General features: G+C 28.0%; 2 protein-coding genes across 4 annotated transcripts; both read right to left on the bottom strand.

The window, feature by feature from the left end:
• Positions 1–4,115: 4,115 nt before the first annotated feature.
• On the bottom strand, positions 4,116–20,614 carry LOC129988142 (zinc finger protein OZF-like). Of its 3 annotated transcripts, XM_056096289.1 has the most exons (5): positions 20,481–20,614; positions 10,906–11,184; positions 10,150–10,302; positions 9,510–9,777; positions 4,116–5,934 (listed from the first exon to the last, which is right to left on the bottom strand). In XM_056096289.1, the coding sequence occupies exon 5, from the start codon at positions 5,706–5,708 to the stop codon at positions 4,392–4,394; it is 1,317 nt and encodes a 438-aa protein (XP_055952264.1). In that variant the 5' UTR covers positions 5,709–5,934; positions 9,510–9,777; positions 10,150–10,302; positions 10,906–11,184; positions 20,481–20,614; the 3' UTR covers positions 4,116–4,391. The 3 variants fall into 3 exon arrangements, with proteins under 3 accessions (XP_055952264.1, XP_055952265.1, XP_055952266.1); XM_056096290.1 differs by lacking the exons at positions 9,510–9,777; positions 10,150–10,302; XM_056096291.1 differs by lacking the exons at positions 9,510–9,777; positions 10,150–10,302; positions 10,906–11,184.
• Positions 8,135–9,503, bottom strand: LOC129988144 (uncharacterized). The gene has a single exon (XM_056096292.1). The coding sequence runs from the start codon at positions 9,192–9,194 to the stop codon at positions 8,568–8,570; it is 627 nt and encodes a 208-aa protein (XP_055952267.1). The 5' UTR covers positions 9,195–9,503; the 3' UTR covers positions 8,135–8,567.
• Positions 20,615–22,065: the final 1,451 nt, after the last annotated feature.

Genomic DNA, 22,065 nt, shown 5'->3' with positions numbered 1-22,065 from the left:
AAATCCCCTGAAGATAAATTTGTTACTTATATCTTTAACATGTTACTTTAAAGCTGAATAGGGAAAACAAGCATGAAAATAAATTTAAAATAATAATTATTTATTTTTAGCAATATAAGTTAAACATAAATTTAAGACAAGAATATATGAATTGAAAAGTTCAGCTTTCATTTTAATAATTTTATTATTTTTAAAATATGGAGAATATGGTCAGTATATAAATTGAATGTGAAAGTTATGAAGTCGGAATTTTTTTTAAAAAAAAGCAATGTAGGAAAACTTTTAAGTTTTGACATGAGTCAACAAATGTCAGTTTGATTATGAATGCTGATTGACTAATAACAGTTTGGGTGTGTAAAGTGCGCCACTCCATCTAGCCGCTAATGTCAGTTAAGCTTTCGTTTCGTTTAATTTTTTCAAAGATTGACCTTAACATTTAACTTTTATGTTTTTAATTAATATTGAGCATTTCCAAAATTCTTGTGTCGATTTATTAATTATGATTTCTAAAAAATGAGAACTAATAAAATAAAATGCTTTTTATCTTCTGGTATCAAATTTCACTTTATTATTAAGTTTCGAATATTATGATTTTAGCACAATCAACAATTAACATTGTGGAAACTCTAGGTGCTAATTGGCGTAACTTCTCTGAGATGGTCGATGGAGTAGTTTAAAATCGCACGACACTGATATTCAAGATAGTAGTATTCAAATGTTCATAATTCATTCCATTTTCTTCACTGGACGTTTTTTTTTTTTTTAAATGCAGAACTAATCGCCTTCAGCGACCATCTGAATTGTTGGTTATATTTAATTTTCTTTAAATCATGTAGATATAACTTCATGTACACGGCTCCCCTAAATTATCATACATTAACTGTCTGATATAAATTGTGTGTTTATTGAGTACATGAATTTTTTCAATAGAGATTTGGTGCTCTTAAAAATACAGATATCTGATTCATTTATCTTCTAAATTTTGCTGCATAATAACGATTTTTTTATAAGTCTCATAAACTATATAAATATTAATCAGAAACATTGTTCTTTAGCTTACAACAATGAAAAAAAAATAATCCCATATTCAGATAGTTGATGAAGCAATGAAAACGGTTTGAACTTCAGGGAAGCAATGTAAACTATACTTGGAAATCACGCAAATAAATAAATAAAAATTGAAAAATTTGCATGACTATTAAATTGGTATCACGAAAGAAAGTTTGAAACGGTATTTACTTTCTTGCTATAGTATTTTCGGAAGTTATCCTGGAAAAATGCCAAAATTCAGCTAAATTTTTTATTATTTTAAACTTTTAATTAAAAATTTTAAAAATCTTTCAAGAGTTCACATTTTCGAACTCACAATTATACATGTGCCAAACATACATTTTGTATGTATATTTGTATATACAAAAATATACAAATTATATATTGTTACGAATCTGTAATGTTGCTTCCCAACATGAATAGTTCCATCGTAAGAAAGACCGTCTTAAGAGAAACTCTATTGGATGCGGATCGGATGCCAGATCAGTGAGCCTCAGGCTTGGCGACGACTTTGGAAACAAAATAGATAATACTGGAATAGAATAGAGCTAATAGGAACCAATATATGCCTGACTGTTCCAGAACCTTCTCTACCCAGCTCAGGGAACTATAAAAAGGCGGCAGTTTAAGTCGTGCATTGAATCGCGGAAAGAGGTAACAGCGGCGAATAGTTGAATCAGTTCAGCGAAGAGCAAGTGTTGTGTGAAGCTGAAGCAATTGCTGAATTGAGCTTTGTGCTGAATTCTGGTGTTTATTGTAGAAGCAGCATCGAGCCGTGTGAGGTGTAGCCAGTCGTGTAGTAGTTGGATATAGCTAATGCGAGGATACAGTGGAGAATCGCAGGCGTTTGAGGAGACAGTAGAGTGAAGCTACGAAGATTCCCACCTCTTGCTAAATTCTGTCCGGCCACTTTGTGCGTTGTGGCTGTTATTACTACATGTGGGCTACTTTTTGTTTTAGTGTACTGCTGTGCGTTACCTGTGTTGGTCTCGGCTGTATATTTGTTGTCTGCGTATTCTTGGCTTCGTATTTCATAAAAGTCGTCGTTCGTTATTGAGGCCTTCTGATTGTTTTCACACCATACACTCATTACAAGCGAGCCCGGTGAATTTACGGACTTAGTGGAATTGAAGTTTCATAACAATATCATACACACATTAAGTAATTAATTAGAAATAGGGGAAAGAAATTATGCGACAAAAAGTTAACATGATGTCTTATTATCTAGCTCATATTATTTAGATGATTCCTGATACTACTCGTGCCTGATATCATGTAATTTTCAAATACAATTAAATAATGTAATTTCTTCTCCTTGACGAATCTTCAGCGACTGTCCGTGAAAAAAAAAATCTTTTCTCCAATTTCGTTTAGTGTCTACGGGAACGATAGCTCTAAGGTCTGGATTGACTTTAGTATTTTTTTGCAAATGCAACAATTCTTACCAAGCATTGATAACTACAAGATAGTATTCAAACGGTTCAGAAATACATTTTAATCTCAGATACGGCTCGTGGACAAGAAAGTTAATCCTCGAAATATATTGTGGTGAAAGCTTATAAGCCAGTAAACAGGTACGCTACCCGAGCAATTGCTTTTGTATCGTGGTCATGTTACTGGGCTGCAAACCACATAGTCCCAGGTTCTATCCTAACTCATACCAATCCGCCACAATATGTTTCTTTTGTTAACCAGAAGGTATAAAATGTCTCTTTTAATTCCACTCAGAATTTTCTGTCAACATGTCCCCTTCGTAAATGAGTAAAAAAACTTATACTTAATTATCGAGACAAAATTATCTTTTGATTGATTAATGCCAAAAGAGTTCATTCAATAGATGTTAAAAACTTCAGTGATTGGAGAAGGATCCAAAGATACTGTTTATTAAAAACAGCTTTTTGAATAAGCGCTTTGAATGAAGAACAATATTAAGTTTTGCAAAAAGATTTGCGTATTGGGAACAAAATAAGATGATATGTTCAATATTAGTTTCATGATTACAAACTTTGCAATGAGGGTAATTGTGCGGAGCAAATCTATTCAACAGAGCTGGAGCTATTCAATCATCCTGGTTAAAAGATGTGCAGTTATGATATCTTCTTTTCTATTTTTGAGCCATGAATTAAGGGAAAACATGTTGGGAACATCGTCAATAGATTCTTGACATTTGTTATTTTTAAAAATGTAATTTGTTTTATGTAGTGAGGTTTCCGGATAGTAAGAAATTAATTTTTCTGTAGCAATCCACTCCAGCAATGGGTGCGACTCTGTGAACGTTTTTGACGGGTATCTTTTGATTATCTTATCAAACATGCCATCAACAAAACTCTGAAAGACAAATTTAATCTCGGTGGCTTAATTTCTCATGAAAGTAAGCTAGTGGGCGATTAAGCAGAAGCTACTACTACTCTACATTTTTCATTTGCATACGTTTTTTTTTTTTTTTAATGGCTTTGAAGCATTATTACAAAGAAAGTATTTTCCAAGTACATTACAAAAATATATTTGTTTAGTCACCCCAGATTTTGAGAAAATCCTTTATTATATACATCTCCAGAAAAATGTTTCTCATTTTAATGAGATTGATAATACTGACTCAAAATACTTATTTTAGAAAATTTTACAGTAAATATTACAAAATTCAAATTTTCTTTTGGATTCTTACAAAAATAATAATATAAAAGGTTTATCAGAGGAAATACCATGAAAAAATATTGTACATGAAAAGTGTGTTCTATGAGTTGCATTTTTGACATTTGCATCAATATTTACTGCTTACACATATTGAATACTAACCAATCCTATTTTATTCATCTTAGCGTAAATCTCCATTCTCCAAGTTTTCAATACTTCAATTCGTAAAATATCGAAAGTCGCCATTTCTTTTTTATATTAAAACTTAAAACTATAATAATTAAATTTTGTCTAAAAAAGAATTTTAGTATGATACTGCCACTTGAAATCAAAACTTCAAACACTATGATCTTATGAAATTGCTTTTGAAATAATTCTTGGATCTAGAAATAAAAAACACAACGCTAGCTATTTAAGGATTAAAACAGAAATAATTTAAAATGTGTTTAATCCTTCAGCTTTGGAAACAAGTGAACACTTCTATCTTTTAATACATGGAAAGTTATCATAAATTGAAACTTATACAATTCTCAATTTTTTTCTTCAGGCCAAGATAGTATAACCATTAGTTGGTTTACAAAGCAGTTCATAGCAAATTAGGGTTGAAATACTTTTGGATACTGCAGCATAATATTTCACAAAACAAATATATTTTCTTCGTAGGAACACAAAAATGTTAATTTAAATCCCTTTTCGGGAACATTCTTTCAACATATATCACTGGATTCAATTTTTTTATTCGCATGAATACGAAAATGTTTATTTAAAGAACGTCGAGAAGTAAAACCTTTGCCACACACATCACAAGAATAGGGTTTTTCATTTGTATGAAAGCGGTAATGAATAGTTAATTCAGATTTTCGAGAAAATTTTTTACTACATTCATCACATGAAAAAGGTTTTTCTTTGGTATGTGTTTGACAATGCTGTCTCAAGTGACTTTTCTGTGAAAATTGTTTACTGCATACATCACAGGAATAGGGCCTTTCATTTGTATGAATACTTGAATGTTTTTTTAAGTCACATTTGCGCAAAAAATCTTTACTACATGTATCACACGAATAAGGTTTTTCATTTGAATGAATTCTGCGATGCTCATTTAAATGACCTTTCTCAGAAAATTGTTTACTACATATTTCACAAGAATAAGGTTTTTCATTTGTATGAGTTCGAAGATGCCTATTTAAACAACCTTTCTGAGGGAAGCTTTTACCGCATACATCACACGAATAAAGATTTTCATTTGTATGAGTTCGGTAATGCTGTGTTAAGTGACATTTTTGAGAAAATTGTTTATTGCATACATCACAGGAATAGGGCCTTTCATTTGTATGAATATAATAATGTCTTTTTAATTCATATTTGCGCAAAAAGTTTTTATTACATACATCACAAGAATAAGGTTTTTCATTTGTATGAGTTCCATAATGTTCTTTTAAGTAACTTTTCCTAGAAAATTGTTTACTGCACATTTCACAAGAATAGGGCTTAACATTTGAATGAGTTAGATAATGCGTATTAAGATTGCCTTTGTCAGAAAATGCTTTATTACATACATCACAAGAATATGGCTTTTCTTTTGTATGAGTTCGATAGTGCTGCTTTAAAATATTTTTCAGAGCAAATTTTTTATTGCACATATCACAGGTAAATGGTTTTTCATTAGTGTGTGAACGGTAATGAACAGTTAAATCAATTTTGCGTGAAAAGTCTTTACCACATACATCACAACAGTAAGGTCTTTCATTTTTATGGGTCAGAGAGTGCATCTTCAAAGCATGATTGCAAAGAAATTCTTTACCGCATTTATTACAAGAACATGATTTTTCATTTGTGTGAGAATAATGATGTTCATTCAAAGTACAAATTTCTGAAAATTCTTTACTGCAAATATTACAAACATGCAAGGACTTTTTTGCATCCATATGAAAATGTTGACTTAAAATAACATCGTTTTGTGGAGATTCCATACCACAAATATTTGTATGTGAAATCTTATTGAAGAAACAGATTGCCTTTTGCATCACTAGCAATTGCTTTTATACATTCATCACTCCAACTGTATGCTTTTCATCAAGTAATATATCTCCATTATTTACATTTTGCATGCTTTTTTCTTCTAAAACAATGATCAGCAGCTGTTTCAATGATAATTGTGCACTTAGACTTTTACATAATCAGCATAAAGTTCATTTTCATTTGAAGAAACAGATTTCCTTTCATTGCACCCAGCCATTATAAGGAGACAATCTAGTAAAGAAAATGAAACTTTAGTATTATTAGTAGATATGAAATAATTTTTATCACGAGGAACACTGAGTATATTAATAAATTTTAGCTAAAATAGAGATTTTCATCGTGTGTAAAATTACTGTAGAAAAAAAATTGAAACATGAACCATCTGTAATCTATTACACATACTCTAAACAGAATTATTTATTTTTTTTTAAACTTGATTTGATAAGATAATAAAAGAAAGGTAATATGTGTTACATTGTATATTGAAACGTTTTGGCATAGCCTTAGTTTTTTTGTTTTTTTAAATCTTATACTATTAACTTATATTATTAACTTAGTAAAAAAAAAAAAATACACTCTTGAATTGATAGAGGTAAGTTTCAAGTAATAAACTGCAAACTTTCATTTCGAAAATTCTGAATTACATTTTCTGTATCCTTTATAAAAACTAATGCAAAATTTTGTATCCTCATTGATAAAAATGAATGTAAATGCAGTTAAACAGTACAATAAATAAATATAGGAATAAGATTAAAATACATACATACACACACACACATATATAGGAATGATATATTTCTTTAAGAGAATAATTTCATATTACAATATTTTAATATAATTTTCATTTACTGCCAATTTTTGTTGCATCCTGTTTATTGTATAAAAGGCATTGGATGTGTAATTTTAAGAATTGAAAATATGTAAGTTAAAAGCAACTATATAGTCACATCATAAAGTCTACTAAGATAGTAAGATGAAGAAAAATTCGTAAAAGTATGCAATGGATCCATTTTGCTTCTCATCAAAATTATAAGAAATGCTGATAATTTCCATGTAATTATTAAAGGAAACAAACAATAAGAAGTTCCAATATTTTGTCAAAAAGTATTCTTTAGATATACACAAGGGAAGTACATATGCATTATACATGGAGATGTATAAATATTGTTCAGAACTTCAGAATCTAAATAACTCCCACATGCAACAATATTTATTACCATATGAACAAATATAGCATTCCTATTATACAGGATGTTCATTTTAATTCCAGATTAACACTTAATATCTAAATAGAAAAAAAAAATCATATACTTCAAATCAGTAGATCAGAAGGGGGAAAAAAAACTTAAATAATGTAAAAAATTATGTTTTGTTTCAATAATAATGAAAAAATTATGCAGTTTTCACTTATAAGACCAATATTAATTAACCAAATTTTGACTATCTTTATTTTAGATTATCTCAACAACCACCTTGAAGAAGCCAAATAATTTCACCAAACCAGACACTATTGGACAAAATTATTTAAATTCCTATTTCACTTATAAGACCAATCAAACTAACGAAATTTTGATTATCTTCATTTTAGATGACCTCAACAGCCACCTTGAAGAAGATCGTGACCACTGAGAGATAAGGCCTGCTGCCTGTTGTAAATGAGTCATCACGGGCGGGTGGATGCTCCGAGGAGGACGGAGATTAACATAAAGCGTAACTTGCGATGTATAGCGTTATGCTTCCTCGACAATTTTCATCAATTCTCTAAATTATCAAATAATTGCATAGATACTAATTAAAAAAAATATTACTTTGTATTTAAAAAATTGATATTTAAATAATTACAATCGCGGTTTGAGAATTTCCGATATTGAATATCACAATTTCTTGACAATTTTCGTTATTAAAAACACATTCACCGAATTATTAAATAGGTGCATAATAATTGCTAGTTTACGAATTATTTATTAAACGTAAACATAAAATAGATGTTTACATTAAATTTTCTTTAAAATGGAAAATTTTTAGTTCTCAGGAATTTTATTTTTTAAAAAAGGAAGCTAATTAATAGTAAAAGATTTACATGTAGAAAATAAAAATTGCTGTAAACAAAAAATTTGATTAGTAACAAAATGAGATTATTCATTCATTTTTTTATGCTCTATATAAATATTGGATTTAAAATTTTTTACTAGAAATATTTATTTAAAAAAAATATAGCAAATCTATGAGCTGTACTTGTATAAAGAAATAACATATTGAAGTTAATAAATATGAATGAATTAAGAAATTATAAAATATGAACCAGATGAAGACACATATTAGCAAACGTTTATTTATTTCAACATAACAGCAAGGAAAAAAAATACAATTATTCAGAACTTGTACATATACAAAATAGAAATTCTACTAAAATGTGATTAATAAACAATAATTATTTTCATGTAATATATAAAAAATACAATTATTTAGAACACATATATACAAAATAGAAATATCACTTCAACTATGATTTCTAACAAAATAAAAATGACAATTAAAATTGTAATATTCTTAAGCTGCACAGGTTATAATTTTAACTAATCTTTAACAATATAAATACATTTAATTTATCAGTTACATTCAATTAAATTTTTAAAAATAATTTTCACTTTATTCCTTCAAAACAAATTTTTTTCCCCTTCTATACTTATATTTTAACAGGTACTTTTCCTCTTTCCAACTGATCATTTTTTTTTTTTTTTTTTTTTTTTTTGCTAGATTCTTTTTTATCCATGGAAGAATTTTTAGAAAAAGTTCCTAGATTTCTTTTATACTTAGAAGCAGTTTTATTATTAGATTTACTTTTCACTTTATCATTTTTTCCTTTACAAATAATTATTTAATAAGCTGTTAGTTGCTGACCTCAGAATTACACCAAGTAAGGATAATATGTCATGCCCATTTGTACAAACATCTGAAGAAAGAAACATATCTTTAGATATTAAAATATTTTCCACAAGATTAATGATCAAATTTCGTTGATTAGGAAATTCAGTAAATTTATTCTCATATTTTTCACTAATTAATTTTTGAACAACTATATATGTATGGGTAACAGAATTAAAAACTGTTTTAATAGGATATAATAACCCACCCTTATATTTTACATCTATTAGTTTAAAACTAGGAGGAATGGAATTTGCATCCATTATTAATTTTTGGCGACAATGTAAACACTTAGCTTTTTTAAAAGCACCATGAGAACAACAACCAGCTAAATATGCTATTATGGGCAAGGTGTCTTCTATTTTATCTATGTCAGATTCTTCGACCGATATATCACAGAAAATTAAATTTATGGGTTCTTTTCCATCATCATTATTCTCATCGTTGTCATCAAATATGTTAACTGTTATAGTACCTTTATAATGAGAGGCAATTTTTAATTCGTGGGATAATCTTAGTTTACTTCCAGTCTTGTATGATAGATTCAATAATATTAATTTTGACATTCAGTGAATTTGATCATCTATCACAGGGATTCTTTTCATAATAATCAAGAATATCAAATATTTGATTTATATTATTAACTTTAATTGGTAATAGAAATTGCTCGTGTTTCAAAATCCTTTCTCCCATAAATGATGCATTTAAAAATAGATCATTGTTAATGCTTACAGCAAATGTTATGGTAGGAATGCCATCATTAACAGATAGGTGGATGAATAACATATTTTCATTCTTTTCAATAATAGTCCAAAAGGAAGAAAAGGTATGGTCTTTAATACAGTTTTTTAATTCATTAAAATCAGTAAATGCAGTCTTACTGTCATAGTTCTGTTTAGAATTTAAGCTTTCAATTATGGAACGTTCAATTTGGGCTTGTTCTAATCGTTGCCTCTTTTTTGAAGGACTCTCTCGAATTGAGGATGTTGATGATGATAAATATGTTGGGCAGCCAGGAAAAATACTTGGCACAGCATTTTCTTTTAGCCTGGGCTTCTTCAGAGGAGCAGAAAATGTTTCGCCAGTACTTTCTTTGTAGATAGTAGTTCTGTAAAGCACTTCACCATCTTTAAAATGTCTTTCACATACCTGAAAGAAAAAAATCCAGAAAAAAATTTGCTATCATGAAGAATAACTTTTTATATTTATAAACCTACAAATCAAGAGGAAATTTTTTTTAAGTTCTAAAAATGTTTTAAACTACTGCTTAAAAATCAGTTATTTTCATGCTTTATTTTTTTAAAAATAAATCTGAGTGGCCTATATTTTACCTTACCAAAATAGTAAAGCTAGGAATGAACTAAAATTAATGCTAATTTTTAATTACTCAGAATGATATTAATTTTTTTTCAAAAATTAATACTTTAGCTTACACAAATTATAATATTTTACACCTAAAAATAATTGAAACTATTTCAAAATATTAAAACATATTAATTATCAATGCTAATTTTTGCTAACCTTAGAATTCTTTGTAATGGTAGAACTTTTTCTTGGAATTGCACTCAGCCATTTCTTTCTTAAGGCCTCATCAGTGGGATATCCAAAAACAGCGACTTTATTTTCTTCATTATAATTTCCACGGCAAGCTTGAACTGAGCATTTATATGGCATCTTTATTTTTTTTTAAAAAAGAAAAGGTAAAGTTTATTTACCAAAAAATAAATGATTTTATTAAAATAAAAGTTCAAATAAAGTAATATAAATTTCTTTGTTTATAGATATTCATAGTGATACTAATTTACATTGTAACTTTAAAAATAAAACTCACTGTCATGATTAAAAGTACTTAAGAGATAATGGATGCACCTTTATAAATTGTATGTAACTAAATAGTAAATAAAAGATAAGCTTGAGATTAATTGATGAAAACATTTAATAAATAGCTTATTTAAACAAAATTTTTATACCAAAATTATGAATAAGAATCGAATAAGAACCAGTAATTAAATAAACAAATGATAATCTAAAAATCGATTCGATTTTTGACATAAAGAAATAGAGAATTTGTATAAATAGATTACAGCATTTTATTCTTATATCATTAAGTTCATTTTTAATCAACGCTATATCATTGAGAGAACAAATAATACTGAAAAAGTAAATCGTAATTATAATTTGTTGTTAAAACAGAAGTGATGAACAAGTAGGCTTAACAGTAATAGATTCGATAACACTTTAAGTTTATATTGAGAATTACAAAAGAAATACAATTACCTTCAATAATTTGTATCCTAAACTTGCTTTTGCATCTCATCCATTTCAATATAACACCATCTTGGATTAAGAAATAAATAGAAAAAAAAATGAAGGCTTATAAATGCCAGCCGTCGTTCCCTTCCGGCAGAAATCGTGCAGCGACGATTGTTAACCGGCTTCTTGATCGCCTAGCCGTGATGACTCATGCAGGAGCGAGTAGTAGAGCCAGCAGGCCTTATCTCTCGGAGGTCACATCAAGATAGGCCAAATAGTTTCCCCAAACCAGCCACTGTTGGGCTAAATTATTGAAATTTATAACTCAATCAATCTTGGTCTAAAAAATGTTTTTAATTTTTTTTATTATTATTAAATATAAATGTACCAAGAATATTTTACTAAATAAGGAAGGATAGGACCAGAGAACAACATGAAAATTTAGATTTCTTAATTTTTTTCTCCATTGCTTTTTCTTTAACTCAAGCAAAATTAAGCATAATTTTTTACTTCATTTATAGCTAGTTTCTAATTGGAAGTATATCATTAGCAGTTTCAAAAATATCTACTAGATCATGATTAGAGTGGACATACAGCACAAGTAATGCAATTTTAATTAATGTGACCATTATTTTATGAATGGCATACTTTATAATTCTTCTTCTTTATAATTATACTTTCTTCCATAATTTATTTTTAGCATTTATATTGCAGAGAGTTTTATGCTATCTATAAAATAAACAAGAAAAATGTTGGTAGCTTTTAAAATATTTCAAAGATTTTAAACTTCTTAATAAAAAATCTGAACATAACTTGAATATAATTTTACATATGACATTGCTATTCAAGTTGGCCATGTGTTTGTAATAATGGATAATATAAAGTCTTAAGAAAGAAATAGAAAAATAAGAATAAATATAAAATAACAATTTTAAATTTAATTATTTAAAAAAACATGGAAATAATTTATCTACAATCTAAAATAATAATGAAAAATTAATTAATTAGTTGCCAAATCAATAAAACTAGCAAAATCAATCCAATTTTGAAACTGAAGGCTCAGTCAAATATCATACTTCATCTCTCAAAATGGAAAAGAAGCTAAACTGCAAATGGTAGTGTATGAACTTTCACTGATGGTATTGAAGTCATGAGCATTCAAAGGTAACAAAAATCTTCAAATTATTTGTCAAAATTTTGTTCCTACAGAAATTACGATGAAATAGTGTTTCTTCAATTTCTTTCTAAAATGGAGTTGAACAACTATTGATGATACATCTATAGGTCATAAGCTCTCTTTAGAAATAAAAATTATTGAAATCTGTTTAGTGGTTGGGACTAAGCAATTCAATGATGGAAAAATATTAAGTTTCAAAAAACAAAACTAAAGAATTTACAAAACTATATTATTGTTGTCAACTAAATCAACTTATGAGATTATCATTATCTTCAGCTTAAGAGCAATAAACAGGACACATGCCAAAAGATAGTAAGGCAGCTCACTAAACACATGCCTTAATTACATGCTTGTATCTGTTGTCATACCAATCGATAGCTTAGTGATTAAGTTATGAATGCATATAAGAAGCAGAAATAACTACATGAATGTACAACATAATTACGAACATTATGTAGTGGATTTGCCTTATAGACAATATATCAGGGGTGTATTTTGGGTTTGATACAAAACTGGAGGAGCTCAAGCTAACTTTGATGACATAACAAGGAGCCAACAGCTTTCATATAAAACAAAAATTGTAAAAATCAGAACTGCAGTGACTGGACCCTGATTCCCTTTTTATTAATAAATATATAGATTCATCCACTTATAGATTTATTCACTATAATTATTTTCATCATTTGTTTTATAACTCTGCAACAAATTTATTATTTTCTAAATTACTAGAAGTAATACAGAAAAAGAAACTTACATTTAGCATATAAAAGTGCTATGAATTTTACAATATAATAAAATTTGTCTAACAACAAAAAACAAGCCATTCTTTCACTTGAAGCAGATTAGAGAAAGAAAGGGTACAATCTAAGAGAATTTATATAAGATTATATTAATTCATAGGTTTTCCATGCTATAATATTAAACACAATTACAATATGTATATATATATATATATATATATATATATATATATATATATATATATATATGGAAATCATATTTGTTTAAGAAAGAATAAGTAGACTGAGAGTTCCTTGAAGTATTTTCAATTTTTTCATGATTACTGAATACGCTTTTTAAAAAATTTTATATTAAAATCATGACAAATGGGTGACTTAGTTAAAAAAAAAAAAAGAACATAGAAAGCAGGAAAAATAGGGCAAAGAAAGCTACAGGAAATTTTGCTTCGAAAAGAGATCTTGCTTTAAACACATTAAGTCAATATATATATATAAGCATTATTTTATGTGAAGGAGGATGCAGTTTTGAAGACAGTGAAAAGACTTTCGATTTTGTGACGTCGTTTTATTTCATTTTGGGGAAGCAGGCATATGCACAAGTGATGAGCACACACACAACACAGAATGACACAGACAGGAATGAGGAAAGAACTCTTGGACATTTTATCCCTGGTTTTGTATAACCTGTGATTTTGATAGGGAAAATATTTTTTCTCAGTGCTAATATATTATTAAGATTTCAATAGGGATTTTTGCTACATACGTCAAAGAGGCAGGGGAAACACAGGAATCTTTTAAAAAAAGAATTTGTCTCGTCAGCGGTATTTTGTCCCTTCACTCGGAGTGTAGGAATGTTGGGCTTTTAGCCAATTCAGCAATTTAACAAACTTTCTCTTGAATTAATTAAGTAGAGAAAGTGAAATTGGATTACAAAATAAGAGAATATTTTTAGAATGAAGTTATTATGGGCTAAATTAAGATAGAATCTTGGAAATTAAGAGTTTAAAATATCATCATCATCATCAACACACACACACACAAATATATATAATTTTTAAAAAAAATTAATTTATTAAAAATGGAATAAGACTTTGAAATTATGATAAATCAAAATAAGATTATAGTACAAAACTAATTTTTACATAATTTTGATTTTTATTCATTAAAAGAAAAACCCTTTCAACTACTAAAATTTTCAGAATTTTGTAATTCATTAAAAAAACATTTTTTTGCATAATTTTTAACAATATATTTCATTATTAAATAGAAATAAAAAATATGAAAAAACATTACTATAAAAAACTATATGCAATATTATTAAGGTGACCATTTTTTTCTTTTAACCTGAAACCAGGACAACATGAATTTTGACCAGCCACGCCCAAATTTTATAAATTTTTATCAAAAATTCACCCAACAGCCAACCTGTATACCTAAGTAAATAAAAAACTTTTAGATATCAAAAAATGTTGCGTTTATTTAAACACAAGAAATGTGAAAACTAAAATATGATTTTACAATATAAAAATAAAACATAACATAACATGATAAGCCATACCTAATATAATAACATAATAAAACATAAGAAGTTATTTAATTTAGTTTTTTTTTTTTTTTTTTTTTTTTTTTTAATATTTTTCTGAGGAACGAATAGCTTTTAACAAATTTTTGAATTTCCTGTATATTTTCATAGAATTCCATACAGGTTGCATTTAAATTATTTTTGACAATCAACAAGGATTTCAAAGTTTCCACTTTCAATTGGGTTTTCTTGCTAGTCCAGATGTTGTTTAATTCTAATAAAGAAAAATCCTGTTCGGTCGGTGCATTAGTTCCTGGCATACAGAGGCAATACTCTACCAATTTGCCAATATTATTGGGCACATCATTTTCTTTAAAGGCTTTAAAAATTTCAATCCACCTATCTCGTGGCGGTCCTGCTCATGCGACACTTGACGATATCACATGGAATTATCAGGGTTGCCAGTTCTAATTTTATTATTTTTATTTTATTACTTTTTTTGTTTTAATGTTTTCTAATCTAAAACCAGTACTTTTCGTGTACTGGTTTTGTTTAATGATTAACCAGGACTTATGCCCTGAAAACCAGTACTGTACTGGTAAAATCAGTATGAATGGTCACCTTAAATATTACAGAGATATGCTTTATAGATTATGCTTTAAATAGCCCTTTGATGTCGCCCAGCTGATAAAGATTCATGCTTACAATAAATATTAGTGATGTAAAATGATTAAAATAACATGATTCTGATATTTGTCATAATGTTTTGTTTAAAAATAGCTTATAGAGGAAATCATGAACATAAAATTATGAATAAGATTTGAAATTGAAACTATTTTAAACTAAACACAATATTACTGAGAAACCAGCTAGTTTCTACTGATGGCATAGCATGAAAAATTTGACCCTTTTTTATCAAAATTAAAAAATAAAATTGCTTTTTCTTTAGCATTTGAATCAAGCTGCCTAGCTCCCCCCGATTGTCTCTCCAGGCCTAATTATTGTAACTTTAAAGGTTGATGATATGAAATATTCCATTAGCTTTACATGCCTCAAATAAATAGCTATTTCTTTTTGAGGGAAAATTTCCATTTAGAATCTATAAAAATGATACTTATATATGAGTCATGCCAATGATTAATTTCTATGAAAATGAAATGTAGCAGATGCTAATATGCTCTTTTGTTATTAAAATTTAACGATTTTCACCAATGGCATGAGGTTAGTAAACAAATACCATAAAAATAAATCATGTTTTAGTAACTGTTTCTTTCTAAATTGAACCATCCCTTGTAAACATGGGTATAGTTTTTCTCCCAAATATTTATGGATCAGAAGGATTTAAATTCATCTTTCTTTATTTAAAGAAACATGCTTTAAGATTAAAATTTTTTTAAAACCTCAAAATACTTTATACCATTTTAAAAATAAAAATTCTTTTTGATCATTCCAATTTAACTGCTTGCAATTTTTTCTTAAATTTTTATAAAGTTGTGAAAATATATTTATGTATAATTTGGACCAATATTTTCATTACTGTGATAAAATTAAACGTGTGTATTTGTTCTGCAAATATTCATACTCTATTAACATAACAAAATTTATACATTGCATACTTCATGCAAAAAAAAAAAAAAAAAAAACTATTTCATTTTATGGACCCTAATTTCAAACCAAATTTTTATGTTAATATCTCAATATATATATATCATTGGCACACAGTTAAAAGTCATCAAAATCTAAAAATGAGCTTATGTGTTCACGTTTTTTTTTTTTTTAATGCTATTCCAGTAACAGCAATGAAGTTACACTGAGTATGATTTTAGTAGTTAAAGGTGACAGAATGAGTACGGTCACCTTTAACTTCATTTCATTTCATATTATTTCATAGTTATCTAAATTTAATCATCTTTACTAAGACAATTGGTTATGTAATAATAATTATAATAGGAAAATAGGGCAAAATGTGTAATGAGATTTTAAAGATTTTATAAAAAAAAAAAGAGTAAAGAAAAAAAAAAAGAACTAAGGTTGAATTTAAAGCAGTAAATGTTTAAAAATTTTTAAATGATATTTGATCTTCAGAATGTTTTGCAAATCCTATTCTCTAATGATTCAAAATGCAATAAAGCAAAAAGATTAATGTATAGAAGCCGACTGTATAAATGTCTGTTTTACAATAGATACTCTTTATCTTAATCTGAAGGTGAAGCAGCGAGTATGATAATTCTCTTCATTATATATTCCAAATATCATATTATTTCAATGTAATTTTTTTAATTTCATTTTCATTTCATATTGATTTTAAACTAAATAAGGTTCAAGCATAAACTATTTATAATTGCTGTTAAATTGCATCTTTCATTCATTCACACTTTTGCCTGTTGATAGAAATAAAAGAGACCAAGTCACATTGTGTTCAAAATTAACTTGTAATCACAAGTCAAAACCTCATGCGAAAAAAATTGTTAATAAAAATCAAGAGTAAAGATTGCAAATAAAAAGAAAATGTTGTTATATAAAGAAAATTAACTATGTTTTTTTTTAATAAGTGTTAACTTTCAATTACATTTTCTTAGAAACTGGATTTATTATTATTATTATTGGGCCACTTTTCATTATATTATCAAGGATATGCTGAGAATAAGATTACTATAATTAATCCTTATTAAATTTGTGGTTCCTAATCTTAAACAAATATTTTTTTTAATTTTTCTTATACCTAATAATTTTTTTTACCTCTAAACAATTTGACCTATAAAAAATATTTTTTATACAAGTGTATAATTTAGGTGTATCAGATGTATATCTTCAGTTACACATTTTATTATTTATTTGAGCAGTTAGTAGCTTTTCAATATTGATTTTTCAGAGAGAATTTTTTTTTTTTTCAACTTTAGAGTATGTACAATTTAATTCTTCATTAAACCTGCTATATAAATATTAAAAAAGAATTAAAATATATACCAATTAAAGTCATTAAATTAGAAAGTTGTGATATTTTTTTATAAAACAGTTATTTCTTTGGCCTTTATTTATTTTATTGGAGAATTAATACAAAATATAAATTATTTTTAATTTTAGAGTTATTCACAATTTGTGAAAACAAGTGATAAAATCAATACTTTTAGGAACAAGTTGGTTTCCAAAAGGGGCCAATAACTAAAAAAGAAGCCAATAATTTATTTTTTTATCTATAAATAGTTTTATACACATTAAATCCTATATTGTTCTATACCTCAATAAGTATGATGAAGAGATTTACAAGAAGTTAATTTACATGCAACATGTTTTCAGTTATAATATTATCTGTAGAATTTGGACACTATTATTTTACTTTGGATTTGGAATAATAGACGGAGTTATGATTTTTTATTCTGTGCCTCCTCTGTTATTTCAGAATTTTGAATCCATCTATAGTAGAGGAATATTGAATAGATTGTTCTTTTTGTTACTTGAAAAATAAACGTAAAAATCAGATATGATTTTTCCCCATTTTTAAATTTAGCTAAGGATTCCATGAAGTAATGACAATTATTTAAAAATATAATGCATTACTTGAAGCTCTGAATGCTGTTACCCAGATGTAGATGATATCAAATGCACTATCTGGCCAAAAGTATCCAGACACCCAGTGGCATGGACTTAAGAGCGTACTGAGGCACATATTAATATGAATGATGTTGGCATCGATGACAGCCTGCACATGTCTGGGAAGACTTTCCACCATTTTTTGATTGATGGCTATAGGAATTGACTTCCAGGCATCCATCAGAGTTGAAGTGAGTGCTTGCAGTGAGGATGGTCGATTAGGTTGGCTACATAATCTGCACTATAATTCGTCCCAAAGGTGTTCAATGGAATTTAGATTGGGGCTCTGAGAAGGCCAGTCCAGTTTTTGAATACCCATTTTGTCAAACCACGTCTGTGCAAGCCTCAATGTGTGAATGGAGCAGTTATCCTGCTGGAAGAGAAATGGGCCTTCCCTAAAATATTGCCATAGAGTTGGGAGAGAAGCATTGTCCAGAAGGTCCACATACATCTCAGAGTTCATGCTTCCAACCACAGGAACTAACATACCCAGGCCAAACCACAAGAAACACCCCCACACCATTATGCTTCCACCACCAAACTTAACAATTGGTACAATGCAGTCACTAAAGAAACATTCGTCAAGCATCTGCCTGACCCAGATTCATCACTCCAAAGAACAGCTTTCCTTTTTCCACAGTCCAATGATGGTGAACTCTGCACCATTGCAATCAATGCTTCGCATTTTGTGGAGTGATGCTCGGCTTGTGTGCAGCTGCACGTGCTTGGAATCCCAAGTTTTTTAACTCTCGACAAATAGTGCTATTACCTAATTCCAATGGGAAAACTATTTTAAAACTAGATGAATTAGATATGCAATTACATGATGATTTATTCAATCAATGAAATGTATGATGATTTATTCAATCGATGAAATATAAGATGAGTTATTCAGACGATAGCAATTATGATAGATGTAATGAAGAATATTTTACAACAAAAGAATATTGAAAGGTAATTTAACAAACAAGATTCTACATGAAAAATATTTAAAACACAGCAGAAAGTTACATCAATTCTTGAAAACACATACATGATGATGAAAAATACATTTGTTTATACAAGATTCTCTCAAAATGAAAATAAAGTGAGCTAGAATAATAGTATAATCCCAAAGAAAAGATATCTTAAATCAAATAATTACTGAAAGTTATTTGGAACAAATTCAGAAAGTAAAACACAGTGGTTCTTTTACAACAAAAATGAAGAAAACAGAAAGTAATTCAAAGTTCAAGAAATAACAATTGAAAAATTATAACTTACAAAAAGTGAATCATAAGTGCTATGGACATGCAACTAATCAATATTGATTTTAATCAGTCATCTATATAAGAAAATGTAAGTGCAGACTTTCAATTACAATACATGCAGAAATAATATATCAACTTGCACATCTACTGTTTCTGATAGAGTTTTGGAAGGATAGTACTAAGACAAATCACAAGGAATTTCAAATAATTAATTTTTAATCGCTATTATAATCTGCCTTCAAGTGGACATATCTTATTATAAAAAGAATGAAACTTGATAAAGAAATTTTTTATTTTCATTGACTAATCATTAAAAAACCTTAAACACTATTATTTGAGATCATATATGCCATCTAAAAATGCATTAATGTTAAATAACATAAAAATAATTCAATTTTTATTCCAATTGTTTACAAATGGACCATCACATAAAGTAAAATTTTAAAACTGATTTTTTTTCCCCCACTCTAAACAATTTCTGACATATAATAAAATACTTGTATGCATTTTTAAACAATTCAACTTTTTCAATAAAAATGATATTTTAAAAGATAATACAAATATTAATCTGAAAATTTAAATATGCATTTCCTTTCGTGCATAATTAAGAAATTTTAAAAATTCTACTGACATTGTAAAAAAATTGTATTTTTCTAAATTTACAGGATATTTTTAAAATTTACTCCTGACCTAACTAAGCTTTCACAATATCTGATCTCATCATATAAATCTTTTAATATCTATAAGTTTTTATTTAAATTTTTCCTCTCAGATTTTATTATTTAGAGATGATTTTTAAACTTTTTATTTAGGCATGGAAAACTGATGTTTCTACCTCCCCCATCTGGTAACACAATGGATAAAAAAACTTAAAAGCCTGTTTTGGACAGGCAACTGAACAACAACACATAAAATTACTGTTATTCTGTACAGTAAATTTATGTCCTCATATTAAAACACTTTATAACAATTTGACTGGACTACAATGTATTATAAGATTTTCATAAAAATCCTTTTATCAAAAGACGAGAAAATGTTGTAATAACTTTGTTATAGTTGCATAATTATTTGTAAAGACTGGCGCAATAATTTTTATTGACTTTTAAAGTTTGCCAAAGATTTAAATTGAACTATCTTTAGAAATAAAAAAAATCGAGTCTAGTTATTTTTAATGTAGAGTTTATTTAAATATTTCATGACTTTAAAACAACCCAGAGAAGAAAATTTTGTCATTCAGGAAAGTGTCATAAAATGATTAAATTAATACAATATGTAACACAAGACACCACATAAAATAAAAGCAAGATGGGATAATTTACCTTCTTGTTGGCTATTGATTGATTTAAATATGAAATTTTTATTTTCAGACAATGAATTGTCTTAGTTAAATTGATATCATTAATTTGTAGAACGTATAAGAGATTTAACCATTTTATTAGCTACTCATCAAGAGTTGCAGTTACTTTGTCTCTTGCACTGTTTTCTCAAGTTTGCGTTTCGACATCGGTTTTACCTCTAATGAACCACTAATGCTTCAAAATTTTGAAATTCAAAGATTGCAGCTTAAAGTAGGGATGACGAATATTTTACGAGCGGTTATTATGAAACCAATATCAAAAAGTCACAAATACCAGTGATCAATACTTATCAAAGAGGGGTGTGATTCAAATCCTTGATACGATCTTACTAGTGATATTTCGATTACAGGTTTTGGATCACGATAGAAAGTAACAATCGATACGATATCACTGAAATTTACCGGAGCGGTGACTTCACTGGAAAGTAACAATCGATACGATCTGTCCATTGGAAGCTCTCGAACGAAACAGAAAAGGAGAAATCTGTGAATAGATTGAAAAGTGAACGGACCGGTTATTGGAATTATCGTATCATTGAATTGCATATCACTGAAATTCATCGGAGCAGTGACTTCACTGGAAAGTGTGAAATCGCTGCTCCACTTCATGAGAGTAACCTTGATTTTCCGATATTCGCATTTGATGATGCACTATTCCATACAAGTCATTTTTAATTGCTTGTGACATGACTTCGCTATTTACTTATGGTGCCATCTATTGGTAGAATATAGAACTAAAGTAAACAATTTAAAGAAATAACATATATATTAAATTCAATTTTTTCAGAAAATGGTTTACTCCAATAAAGAAATTAAATAAATAGTTTTGAAAAAAAAATCAAATTCAAGAATTAAGATGAAATAGATAAATTAATTCAATCACACGTTACTTAAATTAGTAAATTAAGTATTAATTATAATTAATAAATTATATATTTAATATTAAGTAATAATTTTTAATTAATAATATGATTAAAATAACAGATATTTGGAACAAATATTTAAAAATAACAATAGCAAACAAACAACAACAATAACAAAATTATTTGTTATTCGAAAAATCGTGAATTATGCATCTCTAATTGTCGAACGCGAATATCGGAAAGTGAAGGTCACTCCCATGAAATGGAGCTGTGACTTCATACTTTCCAGTGAAGTCACCGCTCCAATAAATTTCAGTGATATGCAATTCAGTGATATGATAATTCCAAGAATAACTGGTCCGATCACTTTTCAACCCATTCACAGATTTCTCCTTTTCTCTTTATTCGCGATAAGGGGATGAGACCCTCAGGACACAAGAGAAGAATGTTTTGCATTTCTGGGATTTCCTTTCCACTCCCTGGAAAGTCGGGGATCAGCTGATATCCTTTTTTTCTTTCTTTCAGAGATGTCTGCTCAACCCACTTTAGTTTTGATATCATAATGTCAATACGGGGAGTTGTTCATTTGCGGTTTTAGATTGAAGGGAATCCGTGACTCATTTTATTCCTTTTCCACTTACAACATATTTGCCTATTGCCGACTTTAAGATTTTACATTAATAT

Source organism: Argiope bruennichi, chromosome 10 (assembly GCF_947563725.1).
Source record: "Argiope bruennichi chromosome 10, qqArgBrue1.1, whole genome shotgun sequence".
Lineage (NCBI taxonomy): Eukaryota > Metazoa > Arthropoda > Arachnida > Araneae > Araneidae > Argiope > Argiope bruennichi.
The sequence above is the reverse complement of the archived record's forward strand: the minus strand, read 5'-3'. Positions and strand labels throughout refer to the sequence as shown.